Source organism: Centropristis striata, chromosome 6, assembly GCF_030273125.1.
Source record: "Centropristis striata isolate RG_2023a ecotype Rhode Island chromosome 6, C.striata_1.0, whole genome shotgun sequence".
Lineage (NCBI taxonomy): Eukaryota > Metazoa > Chordata > Actinopteri > Perciformes > Serranidae > Centropristis > Centropristis striata.
This window is the reverse complement of record NC_081522.1, coordinates 14,187,819-14,211,308: the sequence shown is the minus strand read 5'-3', so window position 1 is coordinate 14,211,308 and position 23,490 is coordinate 14,187,819. Positions and strand designations below refer to the sequence as shown.

At 40.1% G+C, this 23,490-nt stretch overlaps 2 protein-coding genes across 2 annotated transcripts in view; both read right to left on the bottom strand.

Moving 5' to 3' along the window:
• otogl (otogelin-like) overlaps positions 1 to 15,229 on the bottom strand; it is a 32,081-nt gene extending 16,852 nt beyond the window's left edge. Inside the window, exons 1-29 of the mRNA XM_059335307.1 lie at positions 14,783 to 15,229; positions 14,273 to 14,315; positions 13,858 to 13,936; positions 13,564 to 13,642; positions 13,368 to 13,460; positions 11,967 to 12,121; positions 9,969 to 10,090; positions 9,519 to 9,724; positions 8,915 to 9,039; positions 8,273 to 8,379; positions 7,976 to 8,082; positions 7,738 to 7,863; positions 7,543 to 7,651; positions 7,408 to 7,454; positions 7,187 to 7,332; positions 6,958 to 7,084; positions 6,636 to 6,813; positions 6,435 to 6,559; positions 5,643 to 5,852; positions 5,344 to 5,512; positions 5,127 to 5,201; positions 4,854 to 4,897; positions 4,472 to 4,637; positions 3,810 to 3,917; positions 3,490 to 3,628; positions 2,309 to 2,443; positions 2,038 to 2,184; positions 1,489 to 1,608; positions 1,163 to 1,279 (exon numbers count right to left, since the gene is read on the bottom strand). Of these exons, the coding sequence (XP_059191290.1) occupies positions 1,163 to 1,279; positions 1,489 to 1,608; positions 2,038 to 2,184; positions 2,309 to 2,443; positions 3,490 to 3,628; positions 3,810 to 3,917; positions 4,472 to 4,637; positions 4,854 to 4,897; positions 5,127 to 5,201; positions 5,344 to 5,512; positions 5,643 to 5,852; positions 6,435 to 6,559; positions 6,636 to 6,813; positions 6,958 to 7,084; positions 7,187 to 7,332; positions 7,408 to 7,454; positions 7,543 to 7,651; positions 7,738 to 7,863; positions 7,976 to 8,082; positions 8,273 to 8,379; positions 8,915 to 9,039; positions 9,519 to 9,724; positions 9,969 to 10,090; positions 11,967 to 12,121; positions 13,368 to 13,460; positions 13,564 to 13,642; positions 13,858 to 13,936; positions 14,273 to 14,315; positions 14,783 to 14,855 (3,477 nt within the window). The 5' untranslated portion in view covers positions 14,856 to 15,229. The remainder of the gene's footprint in view (positions 1 to 1,162; positions 1,280 to 1,488; positions 1,609 to 2,037; positions 2,185 to 2,308; positions 2,444 to 3,489; positions 3,629 to 3,809; positions 3,918 to 4,471; positions 4,638 to 4,853; positions 4,898 to 5,126; positions 5,202 to 5,343; positions 5,513 to 5,642; positions 5,853 to 6,434; positions 6,560 to 6,635; positions 6,814 to 6,957; positions 7,085 to 7,186; positions 7,333 to 7,407; positions 7,455 to 7,542; positions 7,652 to 7,737; positions 7,864 to 7,975; positions 8,083 to 8,272; positions 8,380 to 8,914; positions 9,040 to 9,518; positions 9,725 to 9,968; positions 10,091 to 11,966; positions 12,122 to 13,367; positions 13,461 to 13,563; positions 13,643 to 13,857; positions 13,937 to 14,272; positions 14,316 to 14,782) is intronic.
• A 2,249-nt stretch (positions 15,230 to 17,478) lies between these two features.
• Positions 17,479 to 21,530, bottom strand: syt1b (synaptotagmin Ib). Its single transcript, XM_059335518.1, has 8 exons — positions 21,383 to 21,530; positions 20,097 to 20,278; positions 19,594 to 19,707; positions 19,290 to 19,457; positions 19,025 to 19,192; positions 18,577 to 18,694; positions 18,062 to 18,195; positions 17,479 to 17,976 (listed from the first exon to the last, which is right to left on the bottom strand). The coding sequence occupies exons 1-8, from the start codon at positions 21,528 to 21,530 to the stop codon at positions 17,770 to 17,772; spliced, it is 1,239 nt and encodes a 412-aa protein (XP_059191501.1). The 3' UTR covers positions 17,479 to 17,769.
• Between the last annotated feature and the right edge of the window lie 1,960 nt (positions 21,531 to 23,490).

Below are 23,490 nucleotides of genomic sequence, written 5' to 3'. Positions count from 1 at the left end.
CAAGTGAAGTCAGGATACATTTTTCTCACTGTACTATAAACAAATGTACCAACATTGTAATGCTACCACTACAGGGTGAAATAACACATACAGAATATATTTCCACAGTACATTTTGTTTTTGTACCCTCCTTTTACTATTTTGACCTCATAAAGAAGATACAGAAATTATATCTTGGTGGAACACATGAGTGATAAAGATAAGAAATACAACCTCAATGTCCACACTTCTGGATTTACTGAATGTCTTGGGTTTCTTTCACACCTAACTGCTTTTATTTGGGTTAAACAAAGTCAGGTCTGTTTTCCCTGTTCGTACGGTTCATTTGAGCTGCTGTGAAAGCTGTCAATCAAACCCTGGTGTGGACCTAACACTCGAACCGAGACAACTTGAGAAGGTAGGACTTGGTCCTCTGTAATGCAGCTTCTAGTGCAGTTTGTTTGTTTTCGGAAAAAGCAAATGAATCAAACACAGGATTTTATGATAAATGCATCAATGCATCATTTCTGTCCCTTGGTCTGGATCAGATGAACCGAAGGTTACATTTGCCACTCTCTACCTAGAACATGCCAAATTAGCAGGAATTAGCCTCTGGGCTTAGTCATAAAAAACTGAATGCAGAGCCACAAGACACCACAGGATTTCCTTACTATGCTACTTTATTAACAAGGTTCAAACAAACAATGTTTTCATGTGCAACGTGTCTCATTAAATGCATCCCACATGAGAACAGGCATTCTTAATTAAACGTGCCAGAATAAGTTATTTTATTACCATTGTGTTAGTCTTTATTGAAAGTGTTAGTTAAAAAAAAAGGTATAGTAAGTGAGCTGGGATTCCTGTGTTTTCTTTGGCTACAGTTTTTATGAGCTGACCTGTACATATATACATAGCTCCATCTGCTGGCCACATAGATAAATACAATACTGTAATTAATAAAACATATAGGTGTGTGTCTGTTTGTGTGTGAAACATTGAACCTGGTGTGGTATTTGGTATTTATCTCTGAGGAACAGTGTATTCGCTGGGATCAGTTAGGAGTTGTTCCCATAACCCCTCACCAATCCTTACTCCCCTGCTGGAACCAAGATAACCTTTCTCCAGCTCTCTCTGTACAGATGCATGTGTGTATGTGTGTGCGCATCAGTTCAGCAGCACTCACCACGTTGTGACAGGGTGCAAAGACATCGCTGTAGAGGAGAGCACACTCCCTCTTGGCGTACGGCTGTCTGCCTAAGTCGCCTTCACATGGTCGCTCAACCACATAGTCACTTTCACACTAAAACACACACACACAAGGTGATCGAGAGTCTGATTACTCTTAAATATCACAGCGGACTCGAGGGAGACAAGCACACATAAATTACAGGAGCAACAGAGAGCTGGAGAGGAGTGAAAGAGTGAGTGAGTGGGAGATTCACAAAGACAGAAAGAGGAACGAGGGTACAGGGAGAATCAATGGCGGAGAGGAGCTGGGCTGACTCATACCTGTCCCAGGGCCCAGCTATCTCCAAAGGTCTGTGCATTATTGACTTCCATGTGGCTGGAGGTGGTCATGTCGTTCACTGTCACACTGTCAAAATTTCCACATAGTCCACTGAGAAGGCCCTAATTAAGAAAGAAAACACAGTGAGTCATGTTAAGTTAACTTATATGGTATAGATACTTATTAAGATTGTTTGTTTTTAATACATTTTCAATACCAGGTGGGTAAAACGATACAATATCCACATTTCATAGTATAGAAAGTACCAAACCTAGAAAAAATAAAAAAAACAGATCTACAATCAGATTTTCAATCCAAGACTCCCCAGATGAAACAGTGGGGAAATAAATAAGCCATGTCTTGGTATGCTTTCAGGGTCTTTTTTCTTTACCTTTACTGTGTGCAGGCAAGAAAAAAGCTATCATGGTACTGTATCAAAGTATAAAATTCTGGTACCGTCACAACCTTGTTACATATATATATATATATATATATATATGTGTGTGTGTGTGTGTGTGTGTGTGTGTGTATCCAAGGACACTAGTGCAGACCTTCCACTGAGGTCCAGCTCTAATGTGTACAGTTGTCTTGCGGTCCCAGAGGATAGTCAGGTCCTGACTGAAGAAGTGGACCACAGTGTAGTAGCCGGCTTTCCAAAGCTCAAACTCTGACCCTCGACCTACAACAGTGGACGGGTTCTAAGGCAAGACAAAATAGATTAATATTAGCAGGAATTATTATTATTGATATGTTTAATTTACATAGTTTTGAGAAGAAATGAGACACAGGTACATAGCATGACAGTGTGTTTATACTCCCTACAGGGTTGCCAGAGTTGTCTGTAAAGTAGATCTTAGTAAGTCCCACGTGAATGACCAGTATTTTCATGCACACAATGCCGCTCTCATAGCAGTCCTTGTTTTGGGCAACAATGGACACCTCGGTTTCTCCTGCACTCTGGTGAGAGGGAAAGACAAAATATGAGTGAGGGAAAGGAAGTCTCATCAGCTCCAATCGCCTCTGTCCTACAACACAACACATGTTTTTTGTTTATGTTATCACAATATCTCTTTTACTATAGCCGCGAGAGCCATTTGTGCAATATATGAATCCTGGATGACAGATTCAAACTTGAAATCTGATTCTGCCTCACCAGGAAACAGTGTCATTCTGAATACATGAGAGGTGACAAGAAGAGGAAGCAACTCTAGGCTAATAAGAGACAGCTCTGACCTGCTTCCCCATTCTTTTCAGGGCTGCACGGTGGCCGGCAGCCTGTTGGGTCTGAATTGGAATGTCTGTTCTGCTAATTCTAATTCTATATCCCTGGGAGCGCAGGAGTCCTGGGGTTTGAAGTGAACACTGGTCTCTTTGTGTCATTGCCGCTTTGCACAACGTCTGCTAGCATTACCATGGTGCAAACCCACCCAGCACACACACACATGCACACCTTAATCTGCTCTAATTAAAAACCACTTTCTGTTCCAGGGATAGAAACAAGCTTGGCTCTTCTTTCCCAGATCCAAATCACTCTTGGCCAGGAAACATGAAGGATGCTCCTCCTTTGCACTTAAAGGGATAGTTTGGATATATTTAAGTGGGGTTGTATGAGGTACTTATCCCTAGTCAGGGTATAACCTACAATAGATAGCAGTCAGCACGACCCCAGTTTGGAGAAGCAGGCAGGGAAACTGACACGGAAGCTGAGCAAAGTACTGCTGAGGAAGGGCACGGAGCAATACATAGTCCCTACTAAAAAAAACCCACCATCTTCTGTTGGTAATACACTGACAATGGATATTAACCTCATACAACCCCACTCCAAAAAATCCAAAGTATCCCTTTACACATACCATCTCACACTCACTTCTCTGACACAGTCTGACACTACCTGATTAGCTTTCCGGTTCCAAAACTGAGTCCATAAATCTAGTCATTTATGTTAATTTACATTTCTGTTTCCATATTTAACCCAGTACCACAGACACACAGAATCTACTCACTTTAAGAAGGTAGACCTGACAGTCAGAGTGGTAGTCATACTCAAGGCCATCAAAGGTGTGATAGTGTCTGTCACTGTAGACAGTACACACAGCTGGACATGGTGAGTAGCTGCAGTTAAAATAGCCACGGTGACACACACTGAGGAGATGGACAGGCAGATGCACATGAGAAAAGTCAAGAAAAACTCATCTTACTCTGTATAATACAGTATTATGTTGTGAGATACACTTTCTATAATTTAACTGTAATCCTACAGTTAAACATTAATTTGGTCTGTTGGGTGATTCTCTATCTGTGGGAGTACAGTGAATGTGATTACCATTTGTAACATGGTGTTTCCACAGTTTCTCCAGGCAGATATTCGAGGCCGAGCCAGGCACAGGGACAGTTCTCTGGATAGTAACACTCACTATGGTGCAGCACCAGCCTTCAAATATAAAACAGAACTTTAGTAGGAGGAACAGAACATGCCAAAACCTAATTTAGAACACAATTAATTCCACAGTTCTGTTAGCTAAACATGTGGAGAGTAAATAACATAACCTTCCACTGTGCTGTGTGTCAGTGTTCCTTAATTAATAGAAGTTTAAGACTAAACCAGTGGTTTTGCCCGTTGATAACAGATGACTTCTGGCTAGTTTTAATTACAGCAAGAAAATCCACTTGCAGACTTGATTTTCATGACCCACTGCATTTAAGTATTTTTGGGGGTTAAAGTTGTGATATAGCATGGAAAGAAGTTGCAAGCATAAACTACAAGCATATGTTCACTTTGTGAAAATATGCTAAGGATCAGTGCTTTAATAGTCTGCAAATAGATACACTGAAACTAATAGAAGGATGCAACTCCGTGGAAGGTAGGATATCTTTCAAAAATACATATGGGCTGTTTTGCCAAGTGGAGTAGAAAAAATGACTTTTATGGTCTTTGAAAAACACAAATACACAGCATTATTGGGAGGCAGCAGATGCTAGTTTTACCCAGGAGGGCAGACACATCCTGGGATGCATGGTGTGCTGGGAGGGCAGGTGAGGTTCAACATCAGGTTACGGCAGGTCGGCGCACAGGCTACGCCTCCTCTCTGCTCGGTGCAGCTGTGGTACACTTTCCCCTCCGGACACTCCCCGACCTCTACACTATCTGGCTCTAAAATGTGCATGCACACACACACACACAAGAGGAAAATCAATGCCCCAGTTGCCTTAAACATCAAACGCAACAGCCAGTCATGGGAAACAAGCTACAACCACAGACATAAGGCTCTTGATTTCAGCAAGAGGGACACAGCCTGAAACGGCACTTTGTTGTTGGAACGATCGAGAGCAGGAACTGAAAGGAGGGGGAGAAGTGCGGAGAGGTTACCTTTTTCCTCTGGCACGCACTCCATCTTCCCATTTCTGCACAGGCTGATGGAGGAGACAGGAAGGGAGAGAAAAAGAGGTGAGTGTTTGGGAAAGAGAGTAATGTTATCAAACACAAGGCTAGTGTAAGTGCTCTACGTCTCATTTGACAATCACTTAAGCTTTTATTGCTTTCTCAAATGCATGTGTGAGGATGTTACAGTGAGCGCAGTCAGGACAGCCGCCAAAGTGAGTTTTTACTTTTCAGCGAAGGTCAAGGCCAGCCGTGACTCACCAGGGGCCAGAGGCACTGAAGGTCACCTCCCCTGGCTGTGACACACCACCCATTGAGTAACAGTGACACTGAGACCTGAGGAGAGACTCATTACATCATTCTAATTACATCAACTAATGACAAAAATCTCTGTGCAGGTGTTTGCCTGTGTGTGTTTAATGCCAAAAAGCAATTGATGACCATTATTAGGATGATATATGAGGTGCAGAGGTCTTACAGTTGCACGCAGCGTTGCCGCACATCGTCATGGTAACTGCCGTCGGGACAGCCACAACCCTCGGCACAGTCATCAGGGTTACACGTCTCCGTGCTTGACAGAGCACGACAGGACCGCCCGCAAGACGACACACAAGAGTGGTACAGCATGCCCCCAAGACACACCACTCCTGTGTAAAAATACACACACAAAGTAACACACATTTTATACACTGTACCCCTCAAACTCAAACGTATATGTTTTAACTCCTGTAAACATTTTCGAACATACATTTTGACAAAGTATGGATACATACTCACCACATTCAGAGATTTGTGATCTGAAATCAATATTGACTCCGTGTTTGGAGCAGAGGTAAGCGTAGGAAGCCAGCACTGTGCACAAACAGCCGCTGCCACAGCGGCAGGCCTGGTAGCGGCACTGCTGCTGGTAGATGTTTGGACTGATGTAGCCATGACACTGGGCAAACATACTCCCCAAAAGCACCTCACACTGGGTTGCATAGAAAACTAGAATATATACACACAAACATGCAAACCTGTTAAAAACAGTTCAAATTCTGGTCTGAACTAATGCTGCATTTCCACTGCATGTTATGGAATGGCTATACTCAACTAGACTCGCTCTTTTCGATAATGCCAAGTACCTGGATTCAGGGTTTTGCATAAGCCAGTGTCGTGTTTAAGATTATGTTAAGGCAGTTTCGGCATCACTAAGGTGATCAGCTGAGAATCATGCCTAAGTTGAGGAGATACCACCCCCAGTGGAAAACAAAGGTAGTAAAGGACCTGGTACTAAAAGTAGTCATATCGAGCCGAACCATGCAGTGAAGATGAAGCATTAGATATTCTGCAACTAAAACCAGCACAGCTCCCTATAGAACTACCACATTTAGGATGTCTGGAAGTAAAGTGCAGTCTGTAGAGCTGCTGGCATTTAAGCCAATGTCAAGTTTATCCTTCTCATGTGAGGCATTCTCAATTTGCTGGATTTCAGGCCACCCTTCACCCTTTCCATTTCCCTACTATTCAATAAAAGGTAGAAATATCAAGTACACCCAAAATAATAAAAAGAGTTAAAGCCATTATTACCATTGTGCTGGTTCATCTCACATGGGTCTACTATAGGCAAGTTGACTGGAGCGACACAAGCAGATGAAACCTTCCAAGCATTGGCATGAAGCTGAGGAGTGCCCTCTATCATACCTGCTGGGGACCTACACACATACACAAACACAGTTAGGTAAAGTGACATTTTCAACATTGGTTTATAAGCAGGGAGTACTTGCTCACAGGAAGTCATCTCGTAGATTTCCATTAAAGGTTCCACAAAGGCCCAGCGTCTGACCACGCCAATGGCTGTCCAGCTGCAGATAGACCCGCCCCCCTCTGCCGTCATAATGCAGCCTCAGACCATTTCCTGCCTTCAGTTGTGTGAACACAGAGGTCAGCTTGCGCACTTCAACTGCATCTATATACACAGATCAAGAAAACAAACATAGGAGTGATTACTTTTTTTATTTCAGTAGAAAGAGGAATGATTTAAGTGTGATCTGACTGCATGTGATATGCAACATAAACCTGTGGTGTATTGAAGAGCTTTAGTGATTGCTACCTTCAACATAGGGCAGGACAGGCACCGGGTTGACACCAATTATCACCTCCCCCTCTCTGGTCAAAGTAATCTGTCGACTAACATCTTCATCCAACACCACTGTCACCGACTGTACACACACCTGGTGCTGTAGACACACACACCATACAGAAGGGCCGGGAATATCTATCTAGAAAGGAAACTGCATGGTTGGCAAGTGTGTGTGCATGTGTGTTTAAGTAATTACTACCTCTGCACAGGTGGTATACTGCAGCGTGACGGTGAATCTGCTGCTGCTGCGGCTCTTTGCCAGGACGTACTGACATGCCCCCGGCTGGAGAAACATCCTGCCGTCAAATGTCGTCATAAACAGGTCACCTACCACTGAGCACTCGGCTAAGAAGGGAGAAGAGGTACGGTAATTAATTTGAATTCACAGTTTCTGTTTCTGTTCTGAAAGTGTAAACTCACCTGTGCAGTTGTTCTCGGTGCAGTTCCACACTCCTCCCATACACACGCTAACAAAAAAACATACAGTTAATAAGTTGACAGCACATTAGCAAAGCAACAGCACATACTCACTAGCAATTATGTACACACACTTACCAAACACTACATCCTTGTTGAAGCACATGTCCTTGTACAAATGAAGTACCATGGTAAACACATGGACACTGAGAAACAGCAATACATGTTCCATTTTGCAGGATGAGACCTAAGGTTTAGAAAGTTTGAGTAAGTTTAGGGCTTTAATCAACTAAAAATAATAATTTAGCAGAAATTAGAATAATATCTTAAAACCATCAGGGCAGTAGCAGCCGTCCAGACAATGCAAGTTGGTTCCCAAACACTCTTTCTCAAATGTACAGGTGGGTGGACAGCAACTGATACAGTCTCTGTAGACAAAACTCTCCTCACAGCCATCATCTATATACAAACACACACAGCTGAGTTTCAAGCAAAGGCAAATTACAGAGCATGAACATGGAATAAATGTTCACCAAATATAAATGTATGTGGAGCTGCAGTCGTAACTTACTACAAGAAGGGAAGCTGTCTCTCCACTCTCTTACTGGATATCCAACATGGGAGCAGGCCCGGGTGTATTCAACCAACGCTCGACAAAACGTTTCCTCATCATCAGATCTGGAAAAAAGAAAATGAAAGGAATTAATGTGCATTTATTTTGTTTGAAGAGTCCCAACTGAAGCCCATACTGTAGCTAGTGATGGAAGGTTTACTCTGTAAGAGGGCTTCCCCTGATAACAAAACAGAGAAGACAGGGTGAAGACAAAGCTGAATGTATGAATAATCAATAACAAGTGTTTTGACTTACACACAGAGGTCAGACACACAGCTGGCCACAAATGGATTTGGGTCAATGTTTTCATGACAGGACAGAAATGGGAAGAAGAGAAGTGCACTGCATTTCTCTATTGCATCCTGCACACATTCAAAATAAAGACAGTATGGTATGAATATAATGCACATATATAATATACACAGAGGCAAAGCAAAATAAACAAAGCTGCAGTCATTAACACATTAAGACAATTCTCTCAAGGAATAGTTTGGATTTTTAAGTCAGTCTATAATCTATAATCAGTGTATTATCTACAGTACATGACAAATGGCACACCCCCAGTTCGGAGAAGTACCGGCACTGAAACTAAGCTATGTGCTGCTGAGGCTGGGGGCAACAGCAACACAAATTTTAGCCACCTAAAAAAAAATATCAGTTTAAGTATATACTAAATTTCAAATATATACTTATATTTCCATTGCTAAACTTTGCCACCAGACCCCTTTGACAAAAACAGTAACTTTACCTTGCAGGACATAAGAGTAGCTGGTCTACTTCTTATTTCATTAATCATGAAAAAACTATCTTTACTAATTTCATTTTCTGTGCCACTGTGGTAACATACAATCAGAGTATTCCTATACTGAGTGAAAACAGTGTTTCTGTGGTTCTTACATCCATGTCTGACTCAGACTGGCAGGGCCCATTGAAGTCCATGTCTACTGAGGGACAGGCTCTCTCATGAGGCAGGTCCACTGCCCAGCTGTTTGCAAACAGTGCAGGCTCATCTGTCCGAATACCTAAAACACACAACCAACACACATACAGTATGTATGTACATCCAGCACTCGAACCACAAAAAACAGATACACAACTGTTTCCATACTGTCATCAAACACACTCATATCACAAATAAAATAGAATAATAAAAACTATCCTGGGTATTAAGAGGATATCTGATTTAAACTGTGTTTGTAAATGCGCAATTTCCATTGCAGCTTTATAGCCAGAGCTTTTCTACTTGTTTACTCGTCCTCCTGGACAGCTCCCTGCTCAGACAGTTCATATTACTGGTCTTCTGAGGAAGGATTCTTGCTCCTTCCAGCCATTCAAACCCAAACTATCAGTTCTCCCGTATCCTTCCACTCTACTCTCTCCAGCTCCCACCGCTGCTATAATTGGACAGAATCAGTGTTGAGTGTATAATAATAATAATTGAGGTGAGTGGGTGCTGAGAGAAGGGATAAGAGGAAGAGGGGGCCGGTCAGGCCGGTCTTACCACGGGAAGTGGTGAGGTCATCGCCAGCAAGGTGGTTGAAGTTCCCACAGAGGCCACAGGGGGCACCCTGGTGCTCCTCGCTCATCTTCAGGTAGACGCCCGAGCCTCCATCCCAGGCCAAAGAGAAGCCAAACACGCTCTTCACCAGCAGGTAATCGGCCAGTCGCTCAATAAACACACCGCCTACAGTGTGAGGCAGACTTAACCTGACATTTCAGAAACAGACGCGTCAAGAGAGGGAAAAAGAGAGTAAGCTTTTTGAAAATCCCACTCATGCTCTTGTGGATTGTTGTTGTTTTTCCCCTTTCTGTTCTAACAGTTTTGTAGCAAAAGGTTTTTATTGAAGACTCAAAATCTGTATTTTCTTTCTACAGAACGAGACACACACGCACACGCACACACACACACACACACGCACACGCACACACACACACACACACACACACACACCTGCGGCCTCCCTGGTGGACCTGATATCCAGAGATGTGGATCTCCTCCTCATTTGGGAAGAACAGACTGAGAGCTCTTGGACATGAATACACACTCCCGTCACACACTCTGCTGTTGTGGACCTGAGAAGACAAGAAAAACAATGGAAGAGAATAAAAGAAAGGGTCACAAAGGGACAAGCATGAAAATCTATTTCTGAGGATTAGCCAGGGCCTGTAACATGAGTTAGTATTATAAAAACCACAGTCAGCTATCTGTTAATGACTCTACCACCAACTGCCACAAAAGTTGTAACACAGTATGCCCTCTGGATTGCTTCACTAAGATTATCAACAAATGTATGAGAGAGGATGCAAGGCATAAACAGAATTAGAAACACTTTAATCAGCAATTAAAAACAAGGTTACAAAAGTTGAATATTTTTGGCATTGTTTGTCAGCCTTGAGGATAAAGCCAGTAAAAACGTTTACTATTGTTATTGTTAACAAATGGCAAGAAAAGACCAAAACCAACAATCAATTATTAATCTGTTCATCATTTCCTCAACATACTATACGCCAAACATGGATCACATTTAAAATTAACGAAAGGAACATGATGATATATGCAGCTTATAGATGCTTGATAGTTAACTGTTAATTTGCATTGGAACCTACTCTTACATAACCCTGATCTATCTAGTATATCAATACTAGTGTATTTTAGCTTCTTCTCTTTTGTACTGCATTGTCAACTCTGCTCATCTTACCTTTAATGCACTCCAAATTGCACTTAATGATCTTTAATTTGTATTGAATGCATATAAAACAAAGCTGATATTGTTCTCCAGAGCTAGTGGTATTGGTAGAAAGAGCTTTAATTTTCCACTATGCAAGAATCCAATATCAAGAGAGTTACTTATAAATACTTTGGTATTTGGATAGATGACAGACTCACATTCAAATATCATAAAGACAATCTTGTCAATAAATTACAACAAAATATTGGTTTTCTTTAGAGAAAAAGAACCAACTTCCCTATGTTTTGTCAGAAAAATGATTGTTGAAGCTAGTTTTCTCTCAGTTATGGATTATGGTGAGATGATTTATAGGTATGCCTCTGCCTCTGCTCTCAAGCCCCTGGATGTTGTTTATCATTCTGCACTTGATATTGGTGATATCTATAGCACTCACTACTGCATCCTTTATGAAAAAGTTGATCAGACTTCTCTGGCACATAGGAGCAATAAACTTTTCTGTTTGTTTATCTGTAAAAGCCCTCATTGGTAAGTTTTTACAACATCACAATGGTGCTGGACTGGAACTCTGGATCTTATCTAACACACTCCTAAGAACAAGCTCTGCTCTTGGAAAGTTGGTTCTTTCAGTCAGTGCTACCAACTAACTATTTATTTATTCTGACCTTGTTTTTTGTATCTGCCATGATGGCTTGTATTCAGTATTTATTTATCTTTTGATAGAAATACCTTTTTGTTTGCTTTTAATCCATGTTCCCATGTTTGGAGCACAGTTGTCACTTTTTATGTCATTGTCTGTCGATGTTGTCAATATTGTCTGTGTGTATGTGTAAGCAGCCGATTCTTCTTTTTAACTGCAACCAAATCTACCCTCGGGTACAAATAAAGTTACCTTAACCTTAACCTTATACTCTGCCAACCTATGGGCAGTTCAGGTCTGTGATCCCATGCCACTCTGTGTCAGTGTGTAATTGCTGGAGCTGATTTTATTGTTTTGATGTGTTTCTATCTTTGTTTTATCCCTGTATACAATCATTTCACTTATTTCTTTGTTTTGTTTATATATCTTCTATTTGTCTGTATACAATTGTTTGCTGCAACTTTTTTAACCTAGCATCATTTGCCCTCAATGAGGCATAAAAATAAAGTTTGATTGACTGGCAGGGATTTGTGTATTCTTTCAGTGTAAACATGGTGTTGTTGCAACTACTACACAGTACAGATACAGTTTAAATTCTGGTGAAACATATGTATGCTCTTACCCACACCGTGTACTGTGGTGCAGCTGAGTGGCAGTCCTGGGCCAGAATATAAGAGCAGGTTCCAGGGAAATAGAAGTAGATTCCATCAAATGTTTCGTAGTGGTGCTGACCCCACGACCTGCAGATCCCGTCTCTATCCTGGCCCTGGTTAGGTACTGAGAGGAGAATGCACAATTCACTCAAGAAAAGATTCTTGTACTGATGAAGTGGATCAGTTTCATGTGGTGAAACAAATGAATTTCAGCAGTAATTGACGCTGAGAGGATACATTATATCTCTTTTATCACCCTTATATCTTTCATCATCCTTTATTTAATTAAACGTATCAGTGGAAAATGAATACTTCAATTTTCTAAAAAGCCCTTTGTTACAGGAAATCCCCACAGCTGGTGATGCCAAGATGATGCCTAAGACCCTGGTGACAGTGAGTCATAACCTCTAATATGATCAGTGATTTGCTTGTTATACTGAAAGAAATCCAAAATTATACATCTTTTAAATGATTATTTACATAGGATACCCATACAAAAACTTATTTCATATTTTTAGCACATATGTGCTGTGGAATCAGCTGTGTTATCCTGATGGAAACTTTATCATTTGTCTTGGATTAGGCTTTTATGTTTGTTTTGAGGAACCTTATTATAATGACCCACTTTAATGCCACTATGTTTTACTTGCTTGTGCTAAATATAATATTTATCTTACTGTAAATAGTATACTTTAGGATTTAATTTCAAGCTTCAGTTCAGTTACTGGTCCCTCAGGAGCTATACTGTTTCCAACATGTGTGTCAACACTAAATGAGTTCGTTGAAATGAAAAAAAGTCTTTACAATAATTGTGACCTCGGATCTCCTGATATACTGTATAAGGAGTCTGTTCAGAATATAGAAACCAGAAACTCCATCACTCAGCTCTGACTCTATTACCTTAGTGCAAGTGATTTTATATCTGCCGCTGTAGGGTCTGTGTGTGTTTGTGTGTGTGTGTGTGTGTGTGTGTGTGTGTGTGTGTGGTGGATTGATTCGAGGCCGATGGATTTGTATCAACAAAGAGAGATAGAGAGAGAAAGAGAGAGAGATCTGGGGAAATCTGATGATTAATACTGGACTGTGTGCATGTAATTAACATTTGTTGAATGATTGAGTCTGATATACACACACACTTGAACAATCTCATACACATTCCTGTATAACCGGGTGTGTAACTGTATACTGTATGCTGTTATTAAAAAGTTGTACGCCTGCTAACCAGCTGGTCTTTTGCATAACCGGAAAGGAACAATAAGGATGCCATGTGGATGATCTTCTGGCAAATCTGATCTGACAACAAAGACATGTAGGTGTGTATGTGTGTGTGTTTGTGTGTGTGTGTGTGTGTGTGTGTGTGTATTACTCACTGATCTGGCAGCGGTCTCCCAGTGCCTGGAACTGAGCACAGTCACACACACCGCCCTCCTGACACCAGCCACCATTGAGGCAGCCGCAATATTCTGGGAAAGACATGAGCAAACTCAAGTTCACTTACCCCCGGTCTGTCTGTAATGATAGTGTTAAGCGTTTGTGAATGGGTTGTTTCATAAGGAGTGTATTTACCTGAAGAGGCATCTCTGGCTGTGTAGTTGTGTAAAATGCTGCGTGACAGAGTACCCTCCGACAGCAGCGGTCTGTATGTCTTGGAAAACAATGAAGAATAAACACTTAGAGCAGTTCCTTAAGGTTTAACAGCATCAGTCACAAAGCGCTGTACAGTTGGTGACCTGCTGCTGTAAGTTAAAAGTTGCGTCAAGTTGAGTGGGAGAACGTGTATGTGTCAGTGAGTGTGTCTCATTCTTTACAAAGACAGCTTTGTGCCGGTTTAGGGTGTTGTGCGCATGTGGGTGCCCTGACCTCCTCTGGTTCTCTTAGGTGTAGTGTACCCACCTCCTCCCCGAGGAGATCCCGTTTCCTCCGGAGTGCATTAGCCCTTCTGCACACACACAAACATGCACATTAGTGGGAAGAAACAGTCAGAGGGGAGACTTAAGTGCACTTTACACCACTTGAATTCGGAATCCAAACTACTCTTTACTGAATCCTCACATGCACAAATGCACATGCACACACACTCATACGCTGTCTCCGCCACACACCCTAGTGACAAAAAACAGCAATTGCAAAAGCATCAATCACTGTCACGCTATACAATAGTGTGAGAATTACCCGTGAAAAATCATAGGAATGATTTTCCTTTTTACTAAAAATATTTTGGCCACACTATTAATCAAAGAAAATGATTTAGTTAATTTCCTTCTCTTTGATTTACCTCTGTAGTCTTCCTTCTGCCACTGAAAGTCGGCTCTGAGCTCCTAAACACAAAATCATACAAATAACATCAAATCAGTTATTTACCTATTATAAAATCACATTTATAATCTAGCTAAAGGATCCAAAGGAATAAGAATCATTTTAGTAATTTACATTTGCGTCATGTGTCATGATTTAGCTGTTAGATGTCATGTTAGGACACAACAATAGAAGCAATATAAAGCAATTTTTCACAATGTTTGCTTTATGTGCTAAAAAATATGACCTCTGACAGAAAATATAGAGAGCTGAAACTGAAAGATATCTTATTCCATTAATAATCTGAAATAACTTGTAATACAAAGTTTTCTTTTTTACTTAATATAAATAAAAAATACATAATATAAATTTAGGCCTACTAGGCTAAATATATTAAACAAAATAAACTTATTTCACAATCACATTTGTGTTTAAAACTTTATTGCAAGGCTATTATAACATTTTGTTAAAGTAAAACTGCCAGACTCACCCTCAAGTAACAGCAAGTGGGAGATTGAAAACGACATAAGAAGAAATCGTTTCACTGTCCACTTTAAGTTCATCTCAGAGCCCGAAAGGAAGTCTCGCCGAAACGTTAACGGTGCATCTCAGTGGTCCCAGGAGGAAAACGGTTTAGGACGTCTGGTAGCACCGGGACGATGCTCGGTCGTACCTTGGAAACCTACCTTGTAGCGACAGACAGCCCCCCTGAGCAGCTGACGAGTAGCGTACACCTGTGTGGGCAGGTAAGCCTGCACTGCTCTCTGTCACTCCAACATCTTGAGCCAGCAGACAGGCTGCTTATTCGCCTCTGAGGTCTGTCGCTCCATCACGCAGGTTTGCACCTCCAAACTTAAATTTCTGGCTGACCACATGACCTGGGTGTCACACCTTTTGACGTCGACGACCTCCTGAGACCCGGAAGAAAAATGTTTTGTTTTTATCCCCCACGTTTTGATTTTTCTTTAAACTTCAGTAAGTGGTGTTTAAGAAAGATATCTGTAACCTGATTTTTCTTTTTCGTTTGAACCTCATTTGTCACTGTGCTTCGAACATATACTGTTTGGTTTCACTGACTTTCCTTCTGCAAAGGAAAAACAATACTAGGCTATCATCAATCTTATAATACAATTGGCCAAATGGCATATCCATAAATGTCGCTACATTAATCGAAAACCTCTCTTTCTTGTTTTTGTAAATAAAACCAAACAGTATATTGAATCTATTAAGAAATCTTCCAACCTGAAAGCTGTAAAAACTTTTAATTTATGTAAACTTTACAGTTTTTTCGTATGAGGACTTGCCTATGTATTGTTGAGACCCCTTGACCGTGTTTTGTATTGTTGTTGTATTGTTGATGTATTGTGTTGCTTTAATAAAGTTTAATTTAAAAAATAAAATAAAAAAAGAAGTGGTGTTTAAGAAATATATCACAAAGATTTTCTCAAAAATGGTTTTTTTTTATTTTTTACACCTGATCCTTGAAGGGGACATCAGGTCATTTTTCCACAATAAGTACATTACAGTAGGTACAATTTACGTTAAATTCACTTTTAAGAAATGTGCGTGCTTCTTACTGGTTACACAGATTGTGTATTACCACAATGTTTTTTATTTTATTTTTGCCTTAGTCAGTGGTCTGTTTGCTGAAGTATGGAAAACGGTTGAAAATGACAAAGGTCAGGGGTTAAAATAAGGGGTTAAGTATCATATATTTCTTAACCCTCTGGAGTCTCCAAAAGCTCCAAAGCATTGCTTCTTCATGACATCCAGACGTAAAAACAAAGCAGCATGGATCCCTACTGTAAACCTGTTTACCTGGCTGTAAACTCCATGAGGCCAGTTTTAATTTGATGATGATATACCAAGTAAAACTGGAGACAAGGTCAAATTTATTTTGTATAAAATGACAGAACTGGATGTAACCCTCTTATATGTTTTATTTGCAACCTTTGTTCACATTTGCAACATTTAAACATTTTTATTGAGCATGATAGTGTTTTGAAAGTAAAAAAAAGATTCAAAATCACATTTTATGTTGGACTAAAGGACTAAAAAAAAGACACAAAATGACCAAAAGAGACACAAAATGACCAAGAAACACACAAAATGAGAAGACAGAATGACCAAAAAACCCACAGAAGACACAAAATAACCAAAAATAGACACAAAATAACTAAAAAAGACACAACAGACACAAAATGACCAAAAAAGACACAAATGACCAAAAAAGACACAAAATGACACAAAAAGACATGAAAAGGATTCAAAAATGGACAAAATAGCCCAAGACTCCATAGAGTTAAATCTTAATATAATATAGTTTAGACTCATAAATGAATAATGACATCCTTATAGAGAAAAAACAAAACATCTTTATAAATGTGATCACTTATCTCCCCTACATAAAATGTGTGTGCTGAAATTCCCTTAAAAAAATAGACAGAAGATGTGTTCTGTAGGTCACAGCCATATTACATCACTGGAAATCCCAGGGTGTGCTTTCCACAGTATATTAGGACTCACTTTGTGCATGGTGTTTAAAGCAAAGGCCCGCATGTAATTCCCCTAACGGGGGATAAATAGGCCTTTAAACTGCTGAGTCTAATTGTTCTTGTGATAGGTTTGGCCAGAACTTCTCAATAGTTCTTGGGACACCAACCTGAAATAACGTTAACCCAGAATCAATGTGCTGCCAGACAGCAAAACAGTAAGATTATGCTGACATCATGTTTCTTTTTTTAATTTTTTTTTTTATCAAGGATGCAGAAGAACATTCAATGTAGTGTGGCCGCACATATAGTTTACAAATACAGTGGAAAGCATGGGTGATATTTTACTGCTTATTTCCATAGGTAGATAAACTAAACTTAGAAATAAAGTACCATACGAATAATATAGATAATAATTTTATAATTCTTACCACAAAGACATTACAAAAAATAAATTTTCTTGTTTTGAGCTGTTCTGCCACTTTTTCTGTGATGCTGCTGAGAAATGTGTCTATAAATGCTGATGCTAAGAAATGTATCTTTGTATTTTTCACATTCTGTGCTGTGCTCCAACACCATAACCATTGTACTTTCATTTGTAACTATCATTTCTAATGTAGGATGTTGCAATGAATATTATGTACACAATTTGAAAAGCACAGAACAGATGAAAAACACACAAAGGTTTTAAAAAATCAGCTGGTTTAATAGCACTGTACTGTACATAGTGATATATCTTTGTTTAAAACTCTTTGTAGCAGTTAAGGTAGAAGCAGGATGTGGGAATTATTGAAGGAAGAAGGTTTTAAGTCCATAAGAGTGACTTGGATAGTATCAAGGGTATAACAGGGTATTATCGGATAGATTTACAGTACTTAGTTAAGTATCTCACAGGTTTTTAGGGGAATTAGAGGAGAGGTAGGAACTTAAATTGGAATTAGTTGAGGTAAATGCTGCGAGGTCAAAGCCCACTGAGGTCACGCTTTTATTTCTTGTTGGAAATAAGTGCGTTGATTTCATCCTCTGGTTTGAGGCTGTGCCACTGGGCTATTGGCCTCCGGGGGTTTGCCAGCATGTCTTCCCAGTGCCGTTGTTCAGTCCCATTGTTGTTATAGCCAAGCAACACCTTCCCGATGGCGTCATTCTTCCCAATCTTATCATAGTCCAGCACAGTCACTGCTACCTGCACCTTCTTTAAATGACACACAAGACATTTTAAGAATGAATTTGAGTTTTTTGATTAATTGCATGCGTGTCTATGTATAAATATACTGTACCTCTATCTGTTCACATGGCACTTCAAAGCTGAACGACTCGTTGTAGTAAGGGTTTAAAGTGTTCTTCTTTATCGTTGTTTTCTTTTTCTTGAGTCTTTTCCCATTCTGCATTAAGTGGATCTTCGCGTAAGGGTCTGACAACGAGAACAGAGAGGTTTTATGTCAGAGCAACAGACCAACAGCCTGGCACTGATGCAGTGACTCCATCAGTGAAACACAACATCTATTGTAGTAGCTCCTGACAACTTCCCCGAATTAGAAACTGCTTGAAATTGGACACACCACTAAAAAAGTAGTTACGTTTTACAAGGCCAGCCAGGGCGAACAAATCTTGACTATTGTAAAAAGTACTAAGACATATTTATATTTCTTACCACTTTAAGAGTTTAAAATGTAATAAAGAATACATTACTTTATTGTGGAAATTATGTTGTAAAACTCCAACAAATAAAAACCTGACATGGAGCTTTCATTTAAATCTAATGTAAATCCAGTTTATTTGTTGCTTGACTCACCTGATAATCCACCCACATCCATTTTCTTCAGGTTTTTGGCTTCCAAAATCACCACCGTCAGCTTACCTGCAGTAGGCACATACCTCAAGGACAAACATATGTCTCCAAGCCGCTCGCTCTAACACGGAGAAAACAATTTAATTTTAAAAAAATGCTATAATGCAGTCTTCCTCCAAGACAGAAGTGAATATTGTGCTCAGTATTACAGTCTTTAAAATTAAGTGTAAATATCAAATAAAGAAAGCATTTCATATTACCAAAGCCAAATAAATATTAAATATCAGTAACCTTTTCCCAAACACAAAGAAACACATCATCATATAAAAGGAAAGCCAGTTTTTAATTGTGTTTCCCACTGAATAACAATTTTGGGGGGGAAAAAAAGTACAATTTATTTATGCTATATGGCTTTGTTAATCACAGTTCAACTCTCACAGTGTGCTCCCACCTCCTCCTTCTCTGCCTTCTGCAGATCCCTCCACTCCTGCAGAGACTGGCTAAAGTCCACACTGCTCATCAGTATCTTCACTGCTCCAATGGCATCGTGCTTTGAGAAACGGTCAAAGTCGTACACAGTCATCACCAGCGTCTTCCCGCCCAGCTCAGTGTATGGTACCTGCAGAACACACATCAAAGCCAGTCATGTGAAGCATATCATGCACCATGTGCTCATAGTGAACCCAGTCTGGATTCATATTTTACTTTTTATTTACCTTAAATGTGAAAGTCTCATTGAAGTTGGGTTCCAGGGTCTTCCTATGAACTTTAGTTTCAAACTTTTTCTTTTTGTCCGGCAGCAGAAAAAGTTTAACATACGGGTCTGAACTGCCACCCACATCCATTGCAGGGAGTTCAGATGCCTGCAAGATGCCGACTATGAGCTAGAACGTGAAAGCAAAAGAAAGTAATAAGAAGAGATGAGAATCTGGCTAATTGACAGAGAGACAAGAAGTATTAGCATTTGAGAATTGGCAGATGGTGGGCAAAAACATGTCGGAGTGAAAAGCAGCGACTCACCGTGTTATCTGTGAAGTTGTAGTCTAATGTGAAATGTAACCTGCCCAACTTCTCCTCCTCCTTGGGCTCATTATCTGACAGCTCTGTCTCTTTGTTACCTTCATCTTTCAGCGGCTGCACACACACAGAGACAGATCACATGCAGGTAGAAAATATAGCTTTACAAGTAATCAATGAAGAACTTTCTCAAGACACGTGGAGCAGCTATTTGTGCTGTGTTACAGTATATTATATAGCATTAACCAGCCAGAGGCAATAAAAGAGAGATAATGTTACCATCTAAAGTTTATTTATTGTTTAAATGTGACCTGCATCCTTGAAGACAGTGCAACACTCAAAAACAACTCAGACCTCAACCTCTACTACAATATGAGCAATGTGCAAAACACCCTAACACGCACTGACAGTTTTACTAGTCCTGTGTGACCCGGGCATCAGGACTGTGATACATTGCAAGGACAATACATCTGCAGGGGGAGACTGCGTGTCTGTGTGTAGCCTACCTTGCTGTAACCTCCATCCATTTCAGTGTCAAAGCCTCCATTGCTCTTCTCTTTTCCCTTTTTCTTGTCCTTTTCTTTGTCCTTGTCCTTCTTTTTCAAACACTTCTTCCACACGCACACAGCACACGACAGCACCACGCACAAACTCACGATGCACAGGGCAGCAACCGCCCATGATGGCACTGCAAATCAACATAAAACACACCCACACAGACACAGAGATGATGCATAATTGATTCACATACTATTTTAGTCAGCCACTTGAATACAGTGTTCAAAATGTTATGCTTACATTTCCCCTCAAGACAAAACTAGTTTTCTCACAGTTTGAAAATACAGAGCGTAATCAAAGACACAGAGAATGAATAAAATATCAGAAACACTAATAACGCAATGCAACCCAGTCCAATACTCCTGTATTAAATGCTGTTGTCAAAGAGATGCTGATTCAAGCCTGGTCATTTTTAGGCCAAATTTTGTGGTGGGGTTATACTGGGTTACACTATATTGTAAGGTGTTATCATTTTCCATCTCCTACCTATTTGCCCTGCTCTAAAGCATCAATGGCTTTGATATCAAGAGACATATTCAAAATACAACATGACATTCTTATGACCTGCAGTTTTGTTTCTCCATTACACATGCACATAGCATTACAAGTAGTACAACTCTGGCACATCTCATCTAATAAAATCTTCCACATAAGAGAAACAGATAATGTACATATGCATATTTAAAAATAACCTACCTAACATATATATCTGTCCCGTCTGAGTGAATGCTTCTCTGATGTGTTCATATGCAGTGTGACCCTCCCTCATTCAGTCACACATTGCATAAAATGAGACACTTCCTGCACCTTTTACTTCCAGAAGATCATTTTCCATCCAATTATTTTAGCTGTGTAAGCCTGAGTCCTCCAATAATAACACAGATAATTATCTTATCCTAAATTTGCAAAAACATCACTATGAGGGCTCACCAAACACCTCAATATGGCCCAAATCTTCTATCTCAACACAAGTAATTTTATTTTATGAAAACAGTATATGTCCGATGTTCAACAATACCATTTTTTTTCTTACAAATTGTCTATAATATCTACATCATCAAGCCTATTTTTGTATAGCCTATAATACTTTTGCACATTACAATAGAAACTATATATATATATATATATATATATATATATAAACAAAAATATTATTCAAGATGCATTGGGCTTTACCGTAAGAGTACATCATTGGATTGTTTACATTTATCTTATACCAGACTCTCTAACTCACTGTGGATGCTGTGTAGCTCACTCATGAACTTGTTGGGACTATGGCTTCCAGATCGGTTTTGGCCTGGGGTGGTTGCCTCATTTGGCAAGTGGGTTGGGGTAGTGGGGGTGCCAGGTGCAGCGGGGGCAGCTCGGCGGTTTCCAGTCATTCTTTGAGGAGTGACAGCAGATCCAGATTAAACCTGGCAGAGAAAGAGAGATACGGGAAATATTGGCTCAGGCCTAAAATTTCAATAATATCCAATGTATGGAACATTACAATTCAGCAAAACAGAAGTACCCCCAATTGTACAGAAATCAAATTTGAGGAAGCATCCAAACAAACCACAGAAACACAGATACACACCGGAGCAGAGTCTCCATAAATGCTATTGATCAGATGTATTTGTAGCAATAATCTGCTTATAGTCACTGTATGACCATCAGTGTCAAATGACTTCTCCTGTTTCTGCTGGCCTGGCACTAACTCTTGAACACAGGATATGCAAGCAGCTGCTGTCTCTGCCAAACCTGCTGACATGGAGGGGAGAGGGACGGAGGAGAGGAAGGGGACGAGTGAAGTTGAAGTGTCACGCGTGGACTGCTGCTGTTCCACAGTGAGCGGCCAGGGGTGAGAATCATGAGCCAAGGTCATGCTCACTCTATAGAGAATCGTCCCACTGGTAAGAGTTGACTCTAAGTGCAAAAATGTTTTGATAAATTATGTTCTATTCTGCAGACATCACAGGTATTAAGTATCTGAGGTTGAGTCAGCAGATGTGATCTCACACCCAAGCGGGCATTGATCTCAGTTTGTGTCTGCTTTTTCTAAAAAAGACGCAAACAGAAGCCACGATATCAACTGCAGGAGCAAACAGAAGAATACAAGGTACATCCAGGGGAATCTGAATAATGCCAAAAAGAACAGCATGTCTTACATGTTATAGGGCTCTTATATTGATCATGTTATTATATATTTCAAGCAATATTTCTGATTCTGATGAGCTTTTGTGAAAGTGTAACTAATTCAAATCTTTTATATTTCCATATGCCAATATGAAAGAGAAACATCATACAAGCTACCAATAGCTCAAAATGATAATTTTTGGAATTATTGGGATCTTTCTGTCATGTCTGCTGCAGTTAGAGGTGATAATGAATGACTCAGTGTCCGCACCATATGGTCCCCAAACTTCAGGCGTTAAGGCAGCTAAAACTCTAACAACAAACTAACAACGTTGCAAATGAATTACAGTATATGAAATATGAAGTCATGAAAGATGAAATCTCTTTATCTAAAAAAACAAAACACTTTAAACATCCTTGCTTTCTAACTTGACATCAAACAATTTTAACCTTGAGAAGAAACAGATTAATCATTCAGCAGAAGTGAAAGAAAATAATTGAAATTGGAGTTGCAAACCAATAAATTACCCATGAATCTTTTTTGTTGTACTCCATCGATTAACAACAGAATGACCTGCACAGACCTGATTCATATTTTTCCTGCATTCATGAATTAATTGACTATGACACTTTACAGTCAAAATCTCGAAAGAAGAGAGAATTAAATCAAAGTACTTTTAATGCTGAAACAAAGACAAAAAATAAAAGGACCCAGAGAAATACCTGTATTCAGTCGTCCCAGCAGCAAAGTCCAAACTCACAGGTACTCCTTTCCTTACAGAGAGGTGGAAGGGGAGGAGAAAAGATGACAGGACCAGAGAGGGCAGGAGAGGCGGAGGAAAACAGTGAGGTAGGGAAGAGTTTTCGTATCACCAGTTTTGAGACATCAAGGAGAAGAGCGCAGGTGTGTGAAAGCTGGATCAAGAGAGAGAGCAAGAGGGAGGGAGGACAGGACAAGATAGGGTTGGGATAGGTGGAGGTGCGACTCGGTCATCTTGTGTTGCTTCCCTCTGTGTGTGTATGCGTTATGTGTTCCTTGTAAATGTGTTATTTTCTGTCCATTCAGGTCTCAAGGGAACATGGGTGCTCATTTCGGACGCCCCACCTCTTGTGACCTCTGTCCCATCCCTACAGGTCACCCTCACCGGGCCACTGATCCATATTCATTAGTGTAGTGACATGGCTTTTTAAAGGCTCGTTAGCATAGTGAGAGTTCAGCAATAG